Genomic DNA, 18425 nt, shown 5'->3' on the forward strand with positions numbered 1-18425 from the left:
GGGTTTAGCCACAGGTAGACGTCAGTTCCTTAACCTTGCAATACACCTGGGTCGTTCGGTTTCTCAATAGCATTTTTTTTTTTCTGATTGTAAAAATAAACATGTAGGGGACCCAGAAGATAAGATGACAAAGAAGGAAATAAAAACCCTTCCTGCTCACCACCCACGAGGTTCACATTAACGCACTGCTGCTTGCCACTCATCCCAGGATAAGCTGCGTCCAAAATGAAAAAGCGCCGCTGGCTGTTTTTCCTTTACCTTCTTTTCCGAGACCCCCACCTACCTCTAGGCAGCCCTTTGAAACCACTGTGGACGTCACGTGACTGTGACAGCCGTAAGAACAGACCCTTGCGTTGCTAACTCTCAGGCCACAGGTCACGTACGTGTCTGAACTGGAGAGTGACTTCTGGCAAAAGTTCTAACAGAACCAGCTAGACCTCCCTTGATTTGCATGGTAGTTGCATTCTTAGAAAATTCCGTGTACCCTGGAAAATACTTTGCTTTTTGTAAACCAACTAGGTGCCAGACTCGGGTAAGCATAAGCCGTCTGTTACCAACCTGAATGTTGCATGAGCTCCACTGCTCTGCACATGGGCCATGCCGTGCAGCGCAGGATGTAACACCCCTGGCTCCACCCATCAAGTGCCGGGGGTCAACAGTCATTGAGACAGCCAAGAGCAGCCTCACTGGTTTCTAGAATGTTCCCCTGAGGGCGACTCCACCCAGCGGAGAGCCATTAGATGAGACAGTGTCTAAGGGTCCCCACTTCCACATGCGCCACTAACGGGGCTTCCCCCGTCCCATGCCCTTTCTTCCAGACGGTGCCTGGTCCCCCGGGACGCCACCCCGCTGCTGCAGTGAGCAGGAGCTCACGCTGCATGAGTCCTGGAGCTCCCTCAGCGCCTTCGACCGCTCCCACCGGGGACGCATCTCCACCATGGAGTTCCAGGGTGACATCCTGGACGACTTCCTGCAGCAGCAGAAGAGCAGCCGGCACAGCGACCAGCCGCCCCTCTGGAAGGAAGAGAAGCCGGAGCCGGTGCAAAGGCAGGACGACAGCTCCGCCGACGCGGACGATGGGAGCGACTTTAAAATCCCCGTCTTGCCCTACGGACAGCACCTGGTCCTGGACATCAAGTCCACCTGGGGGGACAAGCACTACGTCGGCCTTAACGGGATAGAAATCTTCAGCTCCAGGGGTGAGCGGGTGCGAGCTGCGAACATCCAGGCCGACCCGCCCGACATCAATATCCTGCCCGCTTACGGGCGGGACCCCCGTGTGGTCACCAACCTCATCGACGGGGTGAACAGGACGCAGGACGACATGCACGTCTGGCTGGCGCCCTTCACGCCTGGCAGGCCCCACTCGGTCTCCGTGGACTTCACGCACCCTTGCCACGTCGCCCTGATCAGGATCTGGAATTACAACAAGTCGCGGATCCATTCCTTCCGTGGCGTGAAGGACGTTGAGATCCTGCTAGACGCGCAGTGCATCTTCAAAGGGGAGATCGCCAGGGCCTCGGGGACCCTGACGGGAGGTATGCAATGTCGGGGAGGATGTTCTCGAAGCCCCTCCCTGCTCCTCACGGAGGCTCGGAGGAAACACTGACCGCACTGGCTCTCACAGACCCGGCCCGTTCCTCACCTTGGGCCGCGTGGGTGTGCAAGAGCTGAGCTTACGGAAATGCCTCGGCTAAGTACCAGCCTGAGGCCGACGCGGGGGTTTCTTCTGCAAGGGGCTGATTGCGGGAGGGCTCTCAGGAAAACCCACGGTGCAGGGAGGGGTGAGCAAGGATATGGTTTCAGGGGACCCAGCCTCAGCCTGACCCAGGGGAGCTCTGGCATGGAAACTGCATGGTTTGTCCTACGTGAGGCAAATTGGCAGAGCTTTGGAACCCTGCGGGCTCCCCGGGTCGGGGGCATAACGCCACATCTTGCAGGCAGGCCGCTCCCCACCCAGGATCAGCGGGGACCCGGGTGAGCACCTGGGACCGTGCCTCCCCCACCCTTAGTTCCTGGCCAATCAGTGATTCTCATTAGATTAGGTCCCTTCATTAGATCTCTGCGGTTCTCATGGTAAAGAAATTCACTTACACACATCAAGGACTGTAAGTGCTTTGGGGTTTGGTAGCACGGAGGTGGATGGGTTTGGGCTCCTGATCTCCAAACCATTGGAACTGGGGGTGACTTGACTCTTGTCTCCCTGGTGACCCATTCAGCCCCAGAGCACTTCGGAGACACGATCTTATTCACCACGGACGACGACATTCTCGAGGCCATATTCTGTTCGGATGAGACATTTGACGTGGATGTGGAGAGCCTTTGCGGGCTGCCGTGTGAGGAGGGTCTGAGACGGCCCAGCACAGCCGACGGCGAGGGGGACGAGAGGCCCTACACCCAGGCCGGCCTGGGGGCCGAGGACCCGGTAGGACTGGCAGGGGGCCGGCGGGCGGGCAGGGGCGCCCCTAGAGGTGTCTCCTAACGCAGAGCAGAGCAGACGGATGAAGATGGATGGCCCTGCCGCGGCTGCCGCTCCTCTTCTGACGTTTCCCATTCCTCCCCTTCATTTTTGATCCTCTGTGTCATATTTCATTCCCTAATGACTCTTATTTTACGTATTTATTTTTTCACCAAAGTGAAGCAAGACCTCAAATTTTAATCAAAGCTGGAAGAAATCCGTTCTGTGTCATCTCTGTGATTTAGAGGTGGCCGTCTGGGGGGAGGTTTGCTTTGGGTTGCGTTTGGATCTCTCCCCGTTGTTTCTGATGCGGGGACTTGAAATGCTTTGAATAGGCAGCCTTAGAATGAAGAGAATGACAACCCGGCGATCGTTTCTTGCTCATGAGTTGTGCTCCAGGTGCGTGCATCCCTCCCGACAACACAGGCCCAGGGGCACAGAGCAGGAGAGTAACAAGGCTAGAACTTGAATGTGTGACTCCAGAGTCTATGCTTTGAATTAATGAACAGTTGTTTTACAATGAAGGGAGACCTTCGGAGCGAGGGTCAGTCCAAGTCAAAGAACCATAGTCAAGGTGAGGAGACCCCAGGTCCCCAGGATATTCCCAAGGCCACAAGGAGAAGCAGGGTGGGGGAGGGGTGGAACAACAGAAGCCAAAGGACAGAAGGTCGGCTCGGCAAGGTCATGACCCTGTAGCTCTGGCCTGTGGGTTCCTGGTGTTGGCTGGGGGAGGCCCTCCCACTTCTAGGGAAACAGCCGCCCCTCCACCCAGACAACAGCTGCTAGCCCGTGTTGACAGCTGTTCTGATTTGTTTCAAATGAGGCCCATGTTTTGAATTTTCTGTAAAATCTCCCAGTTTTAAAATGTTGGCAACTAATTCAAAATGTTTTCAAACCTTCTGCGGGCCACAAATCACGTCTGTTGTCTGGATTTCATCACGTATCTCCAATTGGGAGTTGACCTTGAGGTCTTTCAATTGCCCCGCGTTTTCCAAATTGTGAAGTCCCTTCTAAGGTGCTCTGATAGGATCCAGCCTGTGAGAGGCAGGGAGGGGCCACCCTTATCTGGGAGAGGAGGAACCTGAGCTCACAGGGGCCAGTGTCTCGTCAGGGTCACACGCCTAAAGATGGCGGGGCTGCACCCCCCCTTTCTGGATGTCAGGTCAGTGCATCCAGGGCTTGTCCCAGGAGGCTCAGGCAGGGCAGGGTGCTAGGGAGGGCAGAAGAAGGGACATGGGGACCAGGGCAGTGACCTTCCCTGCTGGTCTGAGGCTGGCCAGGGTCATGGTGCTTCTGGAAGGTCACCTCCCTCACCCTCCTCCCCACAGCGGGACTAGGGCCCCGAGAGGCTGCTCCCAGGGCTGGGCCATGGCTCATCAGGTTGTCACTGGGACTGAAACCCCATCCCCCCCAAACTCTGAGAGCCAGACAAGTGACTTCACTTCATTTCGCATCTCGGCTTTCCTGTCTGCAAAGTGCTAGAGGCACGTTTACCCTGACTTACGGTGCACAGACCTAACGAGCAAAGTTTGTACACGAGACCCAAGAAGTAGGGTGTGGCGACCCACTTTGGCTGTCTGCAGACCAAGGGTTCTTTACCCGGGCCCCCCCTGGGAATTGCCAGCCACCCCAGGAATCACGGGGAGCTTTAAAACTGCACAGTCTGGGTCCCAGGTTGAGAACCACTCTCTATGGCTTGAGTTCTTCCTCCCCTCCCTCCCTCCCTCCCTCCCTCCCTCCCTCCCTTCCTTCCCTCCCCCCGTCCCTCTCACCTTTCCTTTCTCCTCCCTCCCTCCCTTCCCTCCTCGCTTTCCTTTCTCCTTCCTTCCTTCCTCTAGCTGACTAGATGAACATTTATGGGGTCCCTCCCTGTCCCAGAGCATCTAGTCACCTTCACTGGTCGTGTCAAGCTCCTCCCCCACCAATAAGACCTTCTGGCAAGGACTCAGACACTCAAGTTCTGAGCCTGTTCCTGTCACCAGTCACAGAGCTTCCACAAAGACAGGAAACATTAGAAAAGACACAGGGGCTTACCTCGGACACAGGCTGGGCCGCAGTAGCTGGAAAAACGGCCAGCCAGCTATGTGGGTATCACTAAAATCACCCGCTTTCCCTCTGTTTCTCTTCTCACCGGTGCACAGGTTCCAGGACTAGAGCTGCCACCCAGTGCCCCTGTCCCCGAAGTGACCACCCCAGAGCCGGGCATCTACCACGGGATGTGTGAGTAACCCTCCTGGGGTATTGTCTGAGGGACCTGCAGGGATGTGGGAAGTCATGGTCACTGGGACAGTTGCACAGGTTGTATACTGCACAAAGACCCAGGCCGTGGGGCAAGTGGGGGCTGAAACCAGCATGAGCAAAGAAAACCTGCCTTGTCCCTGCCCCAGGTGGAGCTTGTCTTCTGAGAAGTCAGACATTCGGATTTTTATGTGTGATCTCCAGATTTTTAAATGTTGGTGACTAATTTTATAATATTTTGAAACACCTCCGGAGCCAAACTAAACACATGTTGTGTGTTCGGCCAGCTGACTGTCGATTGGTGGCCTCCGAGCAGATCCCTTCTAGGTTTCACCGCGTCTGTTCTTCTCTCGCTGCCTTTTCCCGTTTGACCTCTGCCCACGTCCTCCGTGCGCATGGGGCCAGCACCTCTGCCCGCATCTTGGAGGTCGCAGCTGACTGACCCCCTCCCTCCCGCTCCCAGTTAATAAGGCTCTCTGCTCACCTGCTCCTTGTAACCTCCCCTCCCGCTCTCTCTCGCCCCTGTGCATGGCGTCTTCTGATGCCAAGCGTTGTTCTGTGCCACTGTCACACTCCTCTCCCCCCACCCCCGCCGTCTTCTCCAGAAAAACATGGGAGCATCTCAGTTCAGCCTGGTCTGTGCAGCATTCCTTCCCGCACCCTCCCCGGACCCCCCTGCAGGCTTCTGTGCCAGCCGCGCCTCAGCCCCCATGCCCTCCCTCCCTGTCCCTGTCTGTCCTGGCTGGGGTCCCAGGGAGCAGGCCCTGATCTGGAGGCCACTGGGGAGTGCTCTTGAGGGGACAGGAAGCGGGACTGGGCAGGGGGACAGGTTGGGCCACATCCAGGCCTCTGCCAGCTCCACCTGGAGCCGGAGCTGGGAGCTGAGTGAGACCTGAGCCGCCCCTGGAATTGTCCCGGTTGTGAGGAGGCGGGGCTTCCTATGCCTGTGTCCACCTGTTACTGGGTCTGGGCTGGCCCTGGGGAGCGGCAAGGCCAAGGGCGGTCACAGTGGGGTACACGCAGCTGTGAGCTGTCAGCAGTCAGCACCCCCTCACTGGAAGCACACAGTCCTTGCAGCGCCCCACAGCGCCCCCACACCCCCTTCTCAGGGCCCGGTGCAGCCCCAGCTCCTCCCCTTGTGCTCAGGGAGAATTCATCTCCCGCAGTCACTACGTGAGGACTCATTACCTCTGAGCAAAGAGGGAGCTGCCTTATTTGGAATCCTTGCAGCCCTTCCATTCCAGAACACTCTCTCAGCTACTTTAGGGCAGCAGAGTAATTTAAGAAGCCCACCTAAGGTAGGCAGGAGCCTGGTTGGAGGGTCTCCTGCTCAGGCATGGTACCGGGGCTCCCCCTGCCTCATTGGTAAACACTCCCGACTCATTCTTTCCATTTTCCGAGGCTCAGAGAGGGTGAGGCAGCCACCTAGGGTCCCACAGCTGGTACCAGGCGAGTCTGAACTCACAGCCTGCCCCCGCCCCTCAGCACGTTGACAAGCTGCGTCCCGGCGAGGTCTGTGAGAAGGCAGCGTCCTCTTCAGAACTGTGAGGTCCTGGAAGATAGCGAGCATGTCTTGTCACCCGGTGGCCCACACTGTGGTCAGGACCCCCCTCCTCCCCCCGACAGTGGAAACCACATTCAAACTAAGTTAAGCAAACAAGGCAATTTATTGGCTTATGCAACTAAAAAGGTCGGGGTTTCTAGCTTCCCGTGAAGCTGGATCCAGGTGTGCAAGTGACATTCTCCGGTCCTGGCACCTCCCTCCGTCTCTGCCCTGCTTTGCTCTCTCTTGCCCGTCTCCACTCAGACTCTGTCCGCGTGGGAGCTGCTGGATGCTCTGGACTCACATCCACCCTCTGCCCAACAATCCCAACTAAAAGACAACTTCTGATTCCCGGTACGCCCAGCAGTTGTCCCAGAATTTCGGCCCTCAGCCTGGCTTGCGTCACATGACAAACACCTGAAGCCAATCACAGCGACCCACCAGGACTGGGGGCCAGAGATGCAAGATGGAAAACACGGACTGGCTCCGCCTGGGTTAAGGGCCCATTGCTGGAGCCCAGGGCTCAGGGGCAGCCACCCAGACAGTCCCGCAGGACGTCAGGATGCCATAAGCAGAAGCGGGACGGTGGCTGGCCGCTGGAAGCAGCTGCTGTCCCTTCCATGTGCTGATTTCCCCAAAGATGCTGTCTGCAAATGTCTTTCCCATGGAGCCAGCTTCTGACCTTTCTCAGAAATGTGATTTCAATGCCTTTGGGAGCTCTGCCTTGGAGTAGAGCTGAGACCTTTTTGCTGCCAGGAAAGTGTAATTTCTCTGCTCTCTCCTCAGTAGCTAGGCAGGAGAACCTCTTGACCAAGTACCCTCTGCACGTTCTGAGGTCTGTGCTTTCTGGATCTCTTTTCTCTGAGCCTCTGGCTTTTTCCTCACTGTATCCAAAATCCTAACCCTGCTCAACCAGCCTGAGCAAATGGGGAGAGCTTTGATGAAGCAGCCTGGGGAATGCATGGGCCTTGGCAAATCTGGCCAATCCTGGTAATGGTTTGGAAGGGGATATATGACTTGCTAATTTGCAGATGACACACATTTTGGACATTTTGCAAATACCAGCAGTGATGAACAGGCAAGGAACTTGAGAGAACCGAAGCATGGACGAGGAATAACAAAATTAATTTCCATGTATATAAATACTAATTGACACACCCGAGGAAAATGAATATGGAACATGGATATTAGCTCCACTGGGCGAGTGGCCGCTTTCGGAGCAGCCCCAAATTAGATGGCCTCGCAGCGTGTTCTGCCAGGCAAGCAAAGGGACCACGGGCGCGGGAGAGTCTGCGATGCTGTGTCTGGTTGTCACAGAGGAGCTGGCCTTTCTCCTGACACAGATTCCTCACCCACGTCCTCTTCCTCCTTCACCTCAAGGCCATCTCCCTCTGAAGGCCGTCACTCTGTCAGTTGGTCAACGGTGTCTTCTCTTTCCCTCCTTCCATTCAGGCCGTTGAGCATCCGGGCAGCGCTTGCTGTCTCCAGAACAGACCCTGAATCTGCCCCCTTCTCCTCTGTTTGGACCCCCTGTTGCCCTTGTCCAGCCCGTGGGGATCGCAGCCGCCTCCGCCCTGGTCTCTCTAGAGTCCGACCCCAGTGCCTTTTCTGAGATGCACATCAGATCGTGTCACTCTCCCGCTTCAAAATCTACGCCTCTAGGAGCTCCCCAGGCCAGAGAAGAAAATGCAGACGTGATCGAGCCCCTGCCTAACCTTCCAGTCTCGTTTTTCTCCACCCTCCCCCTGGGTGACTCAGTCCTAACTCCAGGCCACATGTGTTCCCATCCCAGGGCCTTGGCCCGTGCCGTCCTCTCAGCCGAGAATGTTCTTCCAGAAACGCTGAAGACTGGCAGCCTCCTTCCACCTCTGCACCAGGTCTCAGCTCACGTCACCCCCTCCGAGAAGCCCTCCTTGACTAACCCTGCTCCCGCCCAGTCATGCCCTAGCCCGTCTCTCTCTTTTTTCATGGCTCTCATCACTCTGTGGAACCATCGCATTCTTCTGTTTACGGGTTGATTGTGTGTCTTCACTGCAGTGGAAGCTCATGGAGAGAGTTCACTACATGTTTGCTTGCTCTGTGTCTCCAGTGCTCAATTAATTATTTGTTTTCCATGAACGGGGAATTTGGTGAAGCTCAATGATTTTACTTTGATTCGTTTACCTGCAGGAATCTACTAAAACCTCTTCAGTCAATCGTTTATTTAAAAAGAAAGAAACCTTTTATTGACCATCTATTTTTCAGAGACTGTTCTAGGCTCTGGGGACGCAAGAGTGACAGTCGTCAGAGTCCCTGCCCCCATCTTAGTGGGGAAACTGATGAAAACAAATAAGCAAGTCCATGTAGAATATATTGTAAGAAGTGTTGTGATGAAACGTAAAGCAGGGGAAGGACCTAGAGAGTGTCGGGGCGTGGTGCTCTTTGGGCCCGTGTGGTCAGGGAAGGCTTCTCGGAGGAGATGACACTTGGACACAGGCTCCAGTGGGGAGCTTTTGCTGCTGAACAAACGGACCCAGGCTTTAGTGGCGAAGCACAGCCCCCGTTTACTCATGATTGGCTCATCATTCAGTGCCTTGGCTGGGCAGTGCTGCTCCTCTGAGCTGGCCTGGCTGGCACCTGCTGGGCCAGCTCCTGTGTCTGGTCAGTCGACAGATGGGCTGGCAGCTGAATGAGCCAGGATGCCTTCATGTCCGGCAGGTGGGAGGCCAGTGTGACAGGACGACAGGGCTCACCTGGCTCCTGCACATGGCCAGGTCCAAGCGTGGGGACAGGGACAGGCCCCGGCGTCCACGTGCACTGCAGCCTCTGCTCGCAGCACCTCTGCGTCTGCCCCACGGCCAAAGCCAATTCCTCCCACCCTGTCCCTGTGAAGAGGCAGGGACAGGGTGGGAGGAATTTGGGGCCATTTTGTATGCTGCCAGTGCTGTCCAAAGCCGTGATGGGCCTGGGACCATACTGGTCACACGTCCTTGTCATCTGCCCCCAAGGTGCTCAGTGACCCTGGCATCAAGGTGAGCAGAGGAGCTGAGGCTCAGTTCCAACACATACACTGGAAAGGACAGGGGCGTAGGAGAGGAAGCCGGACTCCAGGGAGGGGCCTCCCTGCGCCCCACCTCTCCTCTGAGCTGAAATGGGTGGGACCGCATGACCTCCAGGCCCTTTTCTTCCAACGCTCCGTGGTGGCATTCTGTGCAAGTTGCCACGAGCGTGAAGCTTTTGGACGCAGCAGCAAAGGGCGCTCACATAGGCTGAACGTTCCCCAAGGGCAGGAGAGTTCGCTGGGCTTGGGCCTGCTCTCCCGGGAGACCATTAAGTAAGAGAACCCCCACCCAAGCCTGCGACAGGCCCTGACCAATAGGTTCTTTCCGTTTGAGCTTCCCGGGCAGATGGGTGACTCCCAGGACCGCAGGAGATCACTTCTTCATGGTCTCAGGGGTGGGGCAAGGCCAGAGGGTAGAGGTGGCACCACGCGTTCCTTCCTTTACCCTGGCTCCTCAGGGTGGTGGCCAATTTGCATGAGACGTCTGTTTCCAGTGTACGGCTTACTGATGCAGCTGCCTCCCTTTCGTTTCTTGGTGAATCACTGTCTGTACTGAGCTCCTACTATGTGCCAAGCACAGTGCCAGGCTTTGGGGACACAGTGGCCTAGCAGAATAGATGGGGCTTCTGCCCTCGGGGAGTTAACTGTCTGTCATGGCAGATGGATATTTACCAAACGATCACCAGATCCCAGTGGTGACCAGGGCATGGCAGGGGGAGTTCACAGTGACACGGCAGGATGTGAATGGAGGTTTGCTGTCGTCGGAGACGCCCCTGAGGAAGTAAGCTGGGATCTGAGGGATGAACACAAGGTAGCCAGGCCACGGGCATTCCAGAGAGAGCACAGCATGTGCAAAGGTCCTGTGGTGGGCAACAGCCATAGATGAGTGACTTAGTGACAGTCTTGTGAAGGGACCCCTGGTGCAAGTTAAGATTAGAGAAATAGAAGCCAGATGGCCAAGGCCTGCTGGCCGGGCAGCGTGGGAAGCCACATGAGCATGTTAAGCGTCGGGTGGGGCGACCTGATCGGCACATAGAGAAAGGATCCAGGACTGTGTCCAGGTTTAAACAACCCTGGTCCCTTCATCCCGCTGACATTTCCTGAACATGTCTGTGTCCCAGGCCCGAGGGCCCCAAGAGGAAAGGAAGGCGTGGAGCCCACCCCGAAGGCACTTGGCGTTTGAGTCTGGGTTTCCAAGTCGATAGGAAACGCGGAAGCTAAAGCTCGTTCCTCTTCCCGTCTCCATCTCGGGCTCCTCCGCCTGCATCTCCGGTGTTCACAGGCCCCTTTTCTCCCTGTTGCAGGCCTGCAGCTGAATTTCACTGCCTCCTGGGGCGACCTGCACTACCTGGGGCTCACGGGCCTGGAGGTGGTGAGCAGGGATGGCCAGGCACTGCCCATCCACCCGCACCAGATCTCCGCCTGCCCCCGAGACTTAAATGACCTCCCTGAGTACACGGACGACTCCCGGACCCTGGACAAGTAGGTGTCTGTGAGAAGCTTGCCTCTCACACGGCATCTGAGGCTTCAGCTTCAAACCTCAAATAGCAGCCTGTACTCCCCCCTCCCCCCGCCATCCCGGGAGGTGTGTGCCGTCCCATTTTATAGTGGAGGGAAACCAAGGCTCAGAAAGGGCAGGGACCCTCCCAGGGCCACACAGCTGGGCATCGTGGGCAGGGCTGTCAGCCAGGTCCTCCTGCTTCCGGGCAGCCTGTGCTTGGTGTTCTCCCCACTGTGCTTTAGCACAGGACAGCGAGGATAGTGGCTGCTTGGTAGGCCTCTGCGGGGACGGCTGTCAGGCGCAGGACGCTTTCCCCTCCTGGAGGTGGGAGGTGACTGCTGAGGAAGTGTCCGTGCTTTCCTCTGCGTTCGTCAGATTTCCTAAGTCCAGGCTGAGTCAAGCCAGTAAGAGAACCAGCCGGAAATACAGCAGCGATCCATGGGGGCCGTCACCTGCTCTTACCCCTTACCCTGCCCCCACTGCTCAGGCTGGGCCCTGCCTGGGCGTGTGAGCAAGCGTCTAGGGGCGTCAGAGGGATGAGAGTTCAAATCCCGGCTCTGCCCCTTGCCAGCTAGTAAGTAAGTTTCTTAACCTGTTCAATAATAATAATGATAATAATAACTGAAATGATAGTTGCTGTTTTTTGAGCAATTATTAAATGCCAGATGCTGGGCTATGCTAAGTAGGTTACAGGTATTCATCCATTTCAACCTTAAACAGCTCTCAGACGGCCCCATGTAAACTGAGGGACGGAGAGGCTGAAAACTGGCCCAAGGTCATGCAGACGAAGCTGTGAGTGGCAGAATCCTGATCTGAGGGCAGGACCATGGGAGACCAACACCCATAGACTTAACCACTGAGTCATGCTGTCTTCTCTGCCTCGGTTTCCCTATCAGTAGAATGGGGACAATAAATCCCGTGGCTGGAGGGCTGAAAGGGGATTTCTCCTTGACAGCTGCCGCCTCTGCCTGGTCCAGAGTGTGTGTGGGGGGTCAGTGGGTGACCCCACCCTGCTTCTATAAGGTGCCTCTTAACTGCGACCCTCCTGTCCTGTTGTCATTGCCAGCTCAGGGGCTGCTCTGTGCTCTGCGTCTTGGCGACTCACACTGCTGCATACTTAGACCCAGGGCTCCTGGGTCCCCTTCCCCGCTGCCCACCCCTCGTTCATCCCACCCACTACCACCCATTTACCACCCCTCTGCCCAGACCATAACGCAGCAAATCCCAGGCCTGATAGCATTTCATCTCTAAATGTTTCAGTCTGTGTCCCCAAACAGTGAAGAAGGACTTTAGAAAGAAAACAAAATCTCAGTACCATTCTCATACATAAAAGAATCATCATTCCTTAAATTACTAGAGGTCCAGCATGTTCCTATTTCCCTGACAGTCTTTTTTTACAGTTTGTTTCTTGCATTGAGACTCAGATAAGATCCCTACACTGTGATTGGTTGATATGTTTCTTAAGCCTCTTGTAATCTCTTCCTTCCTTTCCATCTTTTTTTATCTTTTTCTTATAAATCATATGTCGAAGAAACCAGATTTTTTTTTGCCCTGGATTTTACTGGTTAAATCTCTATGGTTATTGTTTAACCTGTTCCTTGGACCCCAGTATTTCTTGTAAATAGTTCATTAGATCTAGAGGCCTGATCAGATTGGGGGCAAGACATGACCCTCGGAACACAGATGTCACTGTGTATTCCCTTCAGGGCCCATAGAATGTCCGGTTGTCAGGATCTTTGGCGGCCAGTCCTCAGTGGTTAGATCCATTAATTTATTCGGGGTTGCAAACTGGCGATACACCGATCCTGTGTTTTTCCCAGGACTCATCAGCTCCATCCAAGTCAAGTTGTTGTCCTTTCAATCTTAGTTGTGGAGGGCGCAGCTCAGCTCCAGGTCCGTTGCCGTTGTTAGTTGCAGGGGGCGCAGCCCACCATCCCTTGCGGGAGTCGAACCGGCAACTTTGTGGTTGAGAGCCCGCGCTCCAACCAACTGAGCCATCTGGCCACCCAGGAGCTCAGCGGCAGCTCGTTGACTTCATTCTAGTTGCGGAGGGCGCAGCTCGCTGGCCTATGTGGGAATTGAACCGGCAGCCCCATTGCCGAGAGCTCGCGCTTTAACCAACTGAGCCACCCATCCGCCCCCAGCTTCCCTGCTTTCTGACGTGACAAGCTATTCCAGGCTCATCTTGTATATTTCTTTTTAAAAAGAATGATTTTATTATATAAGTTTCCAATGTACTCATCTTGTATATTTCTGTCCCATTGGAACCAGCCATTTCTCCACGAAACTCTAGCTCCTTCTAGTGGGAAATGGTATTTAGAGACCATAGTCTGGCCACTGGGGACGCTCATTGCTAGTGGGTTGGTCATTGTTTCTAGGCTTTTTGTGTTGACAAAGGTAGGAGGTGTCATGTGGATATTCTTGTAGGGACCTCCCTGCACAGTCAGCTGTAAACGCTTCAACAAGCCTCTCGACTCAAAATTGGGCAGCAGTTTTGCTCTCAGGCAGCTCCAGCTCCAGGACAGAGAGGTAATTGCTTATGGAAGGTTCTCTAGTCAGCTTAACTCCACAAACACCCCAGTGTTAAATGGCTGAATTTCCTGTTTTCCGATGCCAGCGATTGTAAAACACACTATCCTCCATCAGTTTAATAACAGCCTTTTAGAGAAAAGAAACATTACCTTCCTGGATGAACACTTAGATGATCAGATTTGTGCCAAATCTAAAACTTTAAATGTAAAAGGGGGGAAAAAGTTTATTTTAAAAATCCAGGAAACATGGCAACAGCGTGAGTTTCTCCCAGTGCAGCAGCTTCAAAGTCACCAGGAAAATGGAAGGGTGAGGGGACGGCATCACCCAAGAGACTGAGAGGGACGCCCCTGTCCCCAAGGCCGGGCCGGGAGCCAGAAGGATGGAGGCGATTCTGGACTGGGCTGAAGCGAGCTGGGCAGTCCAGGGCAGCCAGCAGCTTTGGGACGAACATGGGCAGAGGGCAGGAGGACGAGGCAGGAGAGCCAGAAACTGGCCAGGCTGGGCGTGCAACGTGGGCAAGGGGACAAGTTCAGAACAGCCGCTGAGAAGCACGCGAGGGGCTAGGGCTCCGACCTGGTGGTGGGAAGCGCCCTGAGATGCCCAGGCTGTGTGGTGCCAGGCCGCACCCGCTCCCACAGCTGCCCGGGAGCTGCCAGACTCATCCCGACGCTTTAGCATCTCTCCCCAAGCGCGAGAAAGAAAGGATAGAAGCCTTTCCAAGTGTGCAGTCGAGTCATTACAGCATTTTACAGAAAGTCTGGACGAGAGAGCGAGGTTCACGTCCCATCCGTCCGCTCTGACACGCTGTGTTTTTCCCTTTTGTGTCGCTGCCCTGGTCCTGTCCTCATTGTACAGCGTCAAGGTCGGCTCAGGCCCCGCCCGCCGTGGCCCGGCCCCCGCGTTGCTGCGTCAGCCCGACAACTGGCATTTTTAACAGCCGCGCAGATTGAGCCTGTTCCCTGTTCTCAGACCTCTTAGGTTACTTTTCAATTTTTCTCATATAAATAAGGTTATAATGAATATCTTGGTGCTGATAGCCTTTCCCACATGTTGAATACATTTTCCTGAGGGGACAAAAATTCCAGAAAACGGAATCACCGGGTTAAAGGGTCCTGAAAAGGGACACATTCCCTGCCCCCCTCCTCCCTTTACAAAAATACTGGTGACTGCTTCCCTGCACCTTAAACAGCATAGATGGTTACTTTTTCCTGTTTTCTTATTCTGTCTCGTCTCACTCAGGTGAGATGAGGTGGCCCCACACTGGCTTTAATTAGTCTCACCTCCCTCAGTGGGCCCGATGGGCCAGGCTCCGGCCAGATCCGGGCTGAGCGGGGCGCAGACCCCATGCTGGGCCACCCCCACCTCACCGCTCCCTCCCCTCTGTGTGCAGGTTAATCGACGGAGCCAACCTCACGATGGAGGACGAGCACATGTGGCTGGTCCCCTTCTCGCCGGGCTTGGACCACATGGTCACCATTTGCTTCGACAGAGCTGAAAGCATCGCCGGCCTGCGCTTCTGGAACTACAATAAATCTCCTGAGGACACCTATCGAGGGGTGAGCCGGGACGGGGGCCGTGCCCAGCCCACTGGCAGGGAAGCGGGGCCATGATGAACGGTTGGCGTGGCTGCCGGAGAGGAGCATAAATCCTCCAGAACTTTCCAAATGGAGCTGGGGTTACAGCCAGGGACAGAACACGCTGCCGTTTCCTTCCTCTGCAAACAGCAAATGCAGGCGTGTAAGAGCCCAGGCAGTCGGGGAAACTGCAGCAGCTCGTCTCTTCTGGGGGTTCTGGGCCCTCAGCAGACTGGGCCCCGACTTGCAATGTTGGTTGTGGCCCTGTTGTGCCTCGTGCGCTTCCTGGGGCCAGGCATTTCTCTGGACCCTCGTGCCAGCCTCTGGGGGGCAGGTGTTACCCCCCCATCTTTCAGGGTATCAATAAGTGAGGTTCAGAAAGCGCCAGTCACTCCTCCAGGGTCCCACAGCGAGAGCCCCAGTCCACATCTGCCTGCTTGGGGCCTCACTCGAAGCTCCATACTGTTGTCCGTGTGCTTGGTGGGAAAGCGCGGCGGCCTCCACTGGGAAGTGGAAACAGGCATCAGAAGTGCCCGTTAGCATGAGCTTTTCTGACCTGTGTGACTAGGAACCATGAAAGATGTAGCCCCTCCCACTACACGGAAGTGTCGCCTGAATACAGCAATGCAGTTAGGGCCCTGGGGTCACAAGTCCTGAGCCTGAATCTCTGCCTGACCCTTACCAGCCGTGTGACCTTTGCAACGTGGTCTGCTTTCCCAACCTCAGTTTCCTTGTCTGTGAAATTATGAGGAGGAGGATGTCTGCCTTGGAAGGTGGCTGTCACTCCTTTCCCACATGAAAACTGACAGCCAGGATTTGGCCTCGGGTCTTGAGAGCCTGGTCTGGGCTCCCCCCATGTGCCAGAGTCCTGCAGGAGGTGATAACAGAAGCCCCCTCCAAGGGAATGAACAAAGGCCTGGGGAAGTCAGGGATGCTTCCTGGAGGAGGTGTTGGCCCTGGAAGAGGGACGGTTCTCCCCGGACCTCTGCTTTGCTCTGTTGCCAGCTTCATTTCCAAGTGGCTTTCTCCATGGGGCAGACCCTGGCAGCTCTAGGCTTCTGTCCTGCAGGCTCCAAATCCAGCAGAAGAGAGAACTCCTCTCTTGAAGCGAGCCAGCAAAACCCCAGGAGTCACACTGATTGTGCTGGCCGAGTTCCAGGAGGGTGGACCAATCACAAGATCCGTGGGTCAGAGTTCCCAATTGGGCTAGTCCGGGATCCAGGCCCAGCCCTGGGTCGGGGCTGGAATTACCCCAAAGAAAGCAGAGTGAACATAGCGACGGTTTTTGGGTTCCCCCATCCAGCCATGCCTGAGGCCGGTCACCCTACACTTTTCAGGTTTATGTGCCTGGTGACTAACCAACTGACATAACGGTGGGGGGGCTCCCTCAACACTGAAGGAACGAAGGTCTCCAGGGGCATACAAGTTATGCATGAGACTCAGGGCAAGGCCCTTTTTCTCTCTGCATGGAGGAGCCCTCTGCCTCTCCCGAGGTGAAATTCCACCAGTTTGGTCAGCAGCTGGGCCCACGGAAGGTGGGGTAAGGTGCCGAGAAGCCCCGATTCCGAAACGTGTGGTTGGAGAAGGGGTACTGCTTATTTCCCCTTTCTGCTCACTCACCACCCCCTACCCAGGGCAAACAGAGTGGAGCCACCTCTCACTCTGCCACTAAGGCTTTGAGATTTATTGCTGGATCCTGGCTGGCAAAACCTGGCCTGGGACGGGGGGTCTGTTGGCCCAAATCTAATTGATTCAGCAAGCTCTTGGTAAGCACCTACTGTGTGCCAGGCCCTGAGACAGATGTAGAGATGGTCCAGCTGGGATCTGTGCCACCAAGGGAGACCCACAAGCCGCCAAGGACACTGCTAGGAGCACGAACCCTAAAAGGAGAGCTAAGAGCTCTGAGAAGGGAGAGCAGGAAGTGATGTGTGAGCCCGGGCTCGAGGAAGGAGCTGTACACTTATCGGGCATAGATTTTGTGCCAGGAGCTGTCCTGTTGTGGATGCTTTCCCTGAGTTATTATTGAGCCCATTTAACAGATGAGGAGATTGAGGCACAGAGAGGTTAAGTAACTTGTACGACTAACAATAGTTGATGTCAAAGCACTGGAGTCCATGCCCTTGACCTCCGTGTTGTACCACCTGAGGCCACTGCAGCTGAGTGGACAGCAGAATGTCTGTACCTTGCACTGTGGCAGGAGCCTCACCTGCCTGGCCCCCTGCTGTCAGCCCAGCACATGGCACAGAGGAGGGATGACACTGGAAAGTGAGCCCTGCCAGGCAGTGCTGGTCTGGAAGAAAGGCCAGCCCACGCTCTTTCTCAGGCTGGGGGCTCTGAAGTCTCTCCAGCCGCCATACGTGCCAGCTGCCAGCAGCACCAACCATGTCAGCACACACTGCTGTCCTCCCTGCTGGCTTCTTCCTTCAGGCATGTTTTCTCTTTCGTTCTCTAGGCCAAAATCGTCCACGTCTCCCTGGACGGCCTGTGCGTCTCCCCTCCAGAGGGTTTCCTCATCCGGAAGGGGCCAGGCAACTGCCACTTTGATTTTGCTCAAGAAATCCTCTTTGTGGACTATGTACAGGCCCGGCTGCCCCAGCCGGCCCAGAGGTGAGGGGGCGTCGCGTCTGTCCCTCCCACACACGTCTGTCCCTGTCCGCAGCCTCTGCTCTGCCGCGCTCTGAAGTGTCCACCTAAAGCGTTTTGAAATGGTGATCAAACGCATTGCTTTGCAACTCGCCGCGTCTAAAGCTCAGCCAAGCCTCTCGGAAGCCTGTGGAGTCGACCTACCTTGTCTCCGTGTTTGGGTTTCTCAGCGTCTGGAGTGCTTGAGCTTTTAAATGCTTCGTTACGCTTCCTGCTGGGAAAAGAGGATCCCGGCTGCCTGATTCCAAAATTGCCCGCTGGCTGGTTAGGGGAAGGGCCTTCCTTCTCTTGTTTCTGTGTTCCTGATTTAGAAACATCGGAAGAGAAAAATAGGGCCGAACATGGCGTGGATTCCCTGGGATTTCTTGGCCCCAGTCTCAGCTACATTACGTTCAAAGCAATTTGTAAATGCCACGTGAAGGTCACTCATTTAAACCCCCTGATGTCCAAACGCCAGAGGGCAAGCTCTGGAAACAAAATGAGTTTCCACTGCCGCTGGGATCACTTCTTGGGCCGGTCACTGGGAACAGTCACTTAATTATAACATTGCCCTTGAAATGTAAGGAAACCAGGTCAGGGCTGGAGAGCAGTGGCTGCTCACCAGGGAGAGAAGCCCCGTGGGGAGAAATGCGGACGAGGAGAGAGCTCACCCTCCCAAGTGCCTGCTCTGTGCCTGACGCTTTGTTTTTATTCAAGTAGGGTTTATTATGCCCATTTTACAGATGTGGGAACTGAGGCCCTGGCTAGTGAAGCCACTTGCTCAGGAACAGGAAGCCAAAGCCTTCAGGGCACTCCCCACCTTCCAGCTTCCTCTCCCTGCCCTTCCCCCACCCCACCCCATCCATACTCAGCTTCTCTGGCCAACACCCACCCCCTGCCCAGCCCCTTCCTCCCTC

At 55.5% G+C, this 18425-nt stretch overlaps 1 protein-coding gene across 10 annotated transcripts in view; it reads left to right on the forward strand.

Moving 5' to 3' along the window:
- Nucleotides 1-18425, forward strand: part of KATNIP (katanin interacting protein) — a 151532-nt gene that overhangs the window by 125847 nt on the left and 7260 nt on the right. For all 10 annotated transcript variants that reach the window (XM_019754670.2, XM_019754669.2, XM_019754672.2 and 7 more), the window contains 6 exons: nucleotides 819-1538; nucleotides 2220-2425; nucleotides 4600-4678; nucleotides 10584-10761; nucleotides 14703-14868; nucleotides 17339-17493. In XM_019754670.2, coding sequence (XP_019610229.2) covers nucleotides 819-1538; nucleotides 2220-2425; nucleotides 4600-4678; nucleotides 10584-10761; nucleotides 14703-14868; nucleotides 17339-17493 — 1504 coding nt within the window. The remainder of the gene's footprint in view (nucleotides 1-818; nucleotides 1539-2219; nucleotides 2426-4599; nucleotides 4679-10583; nucleotides 10762-14702; nucleotides 14869-17338; nucleotides 17494-18425) is intronic.

Source organism: Rhinolophus sinicus, linkage group LG18, assembly GCF_036562045.2.
Source record: "Rhinolophus sinicus isolate RSC01 linkage group LG18, ASM3656204v1, whole genome shotgun sequence".
NCBI lineage: Eukaryota > Metazoa > Chordata > Mammalia > Chiroptera > Rhinolophidae > Rhinolophus > Rhinolophus sinicus.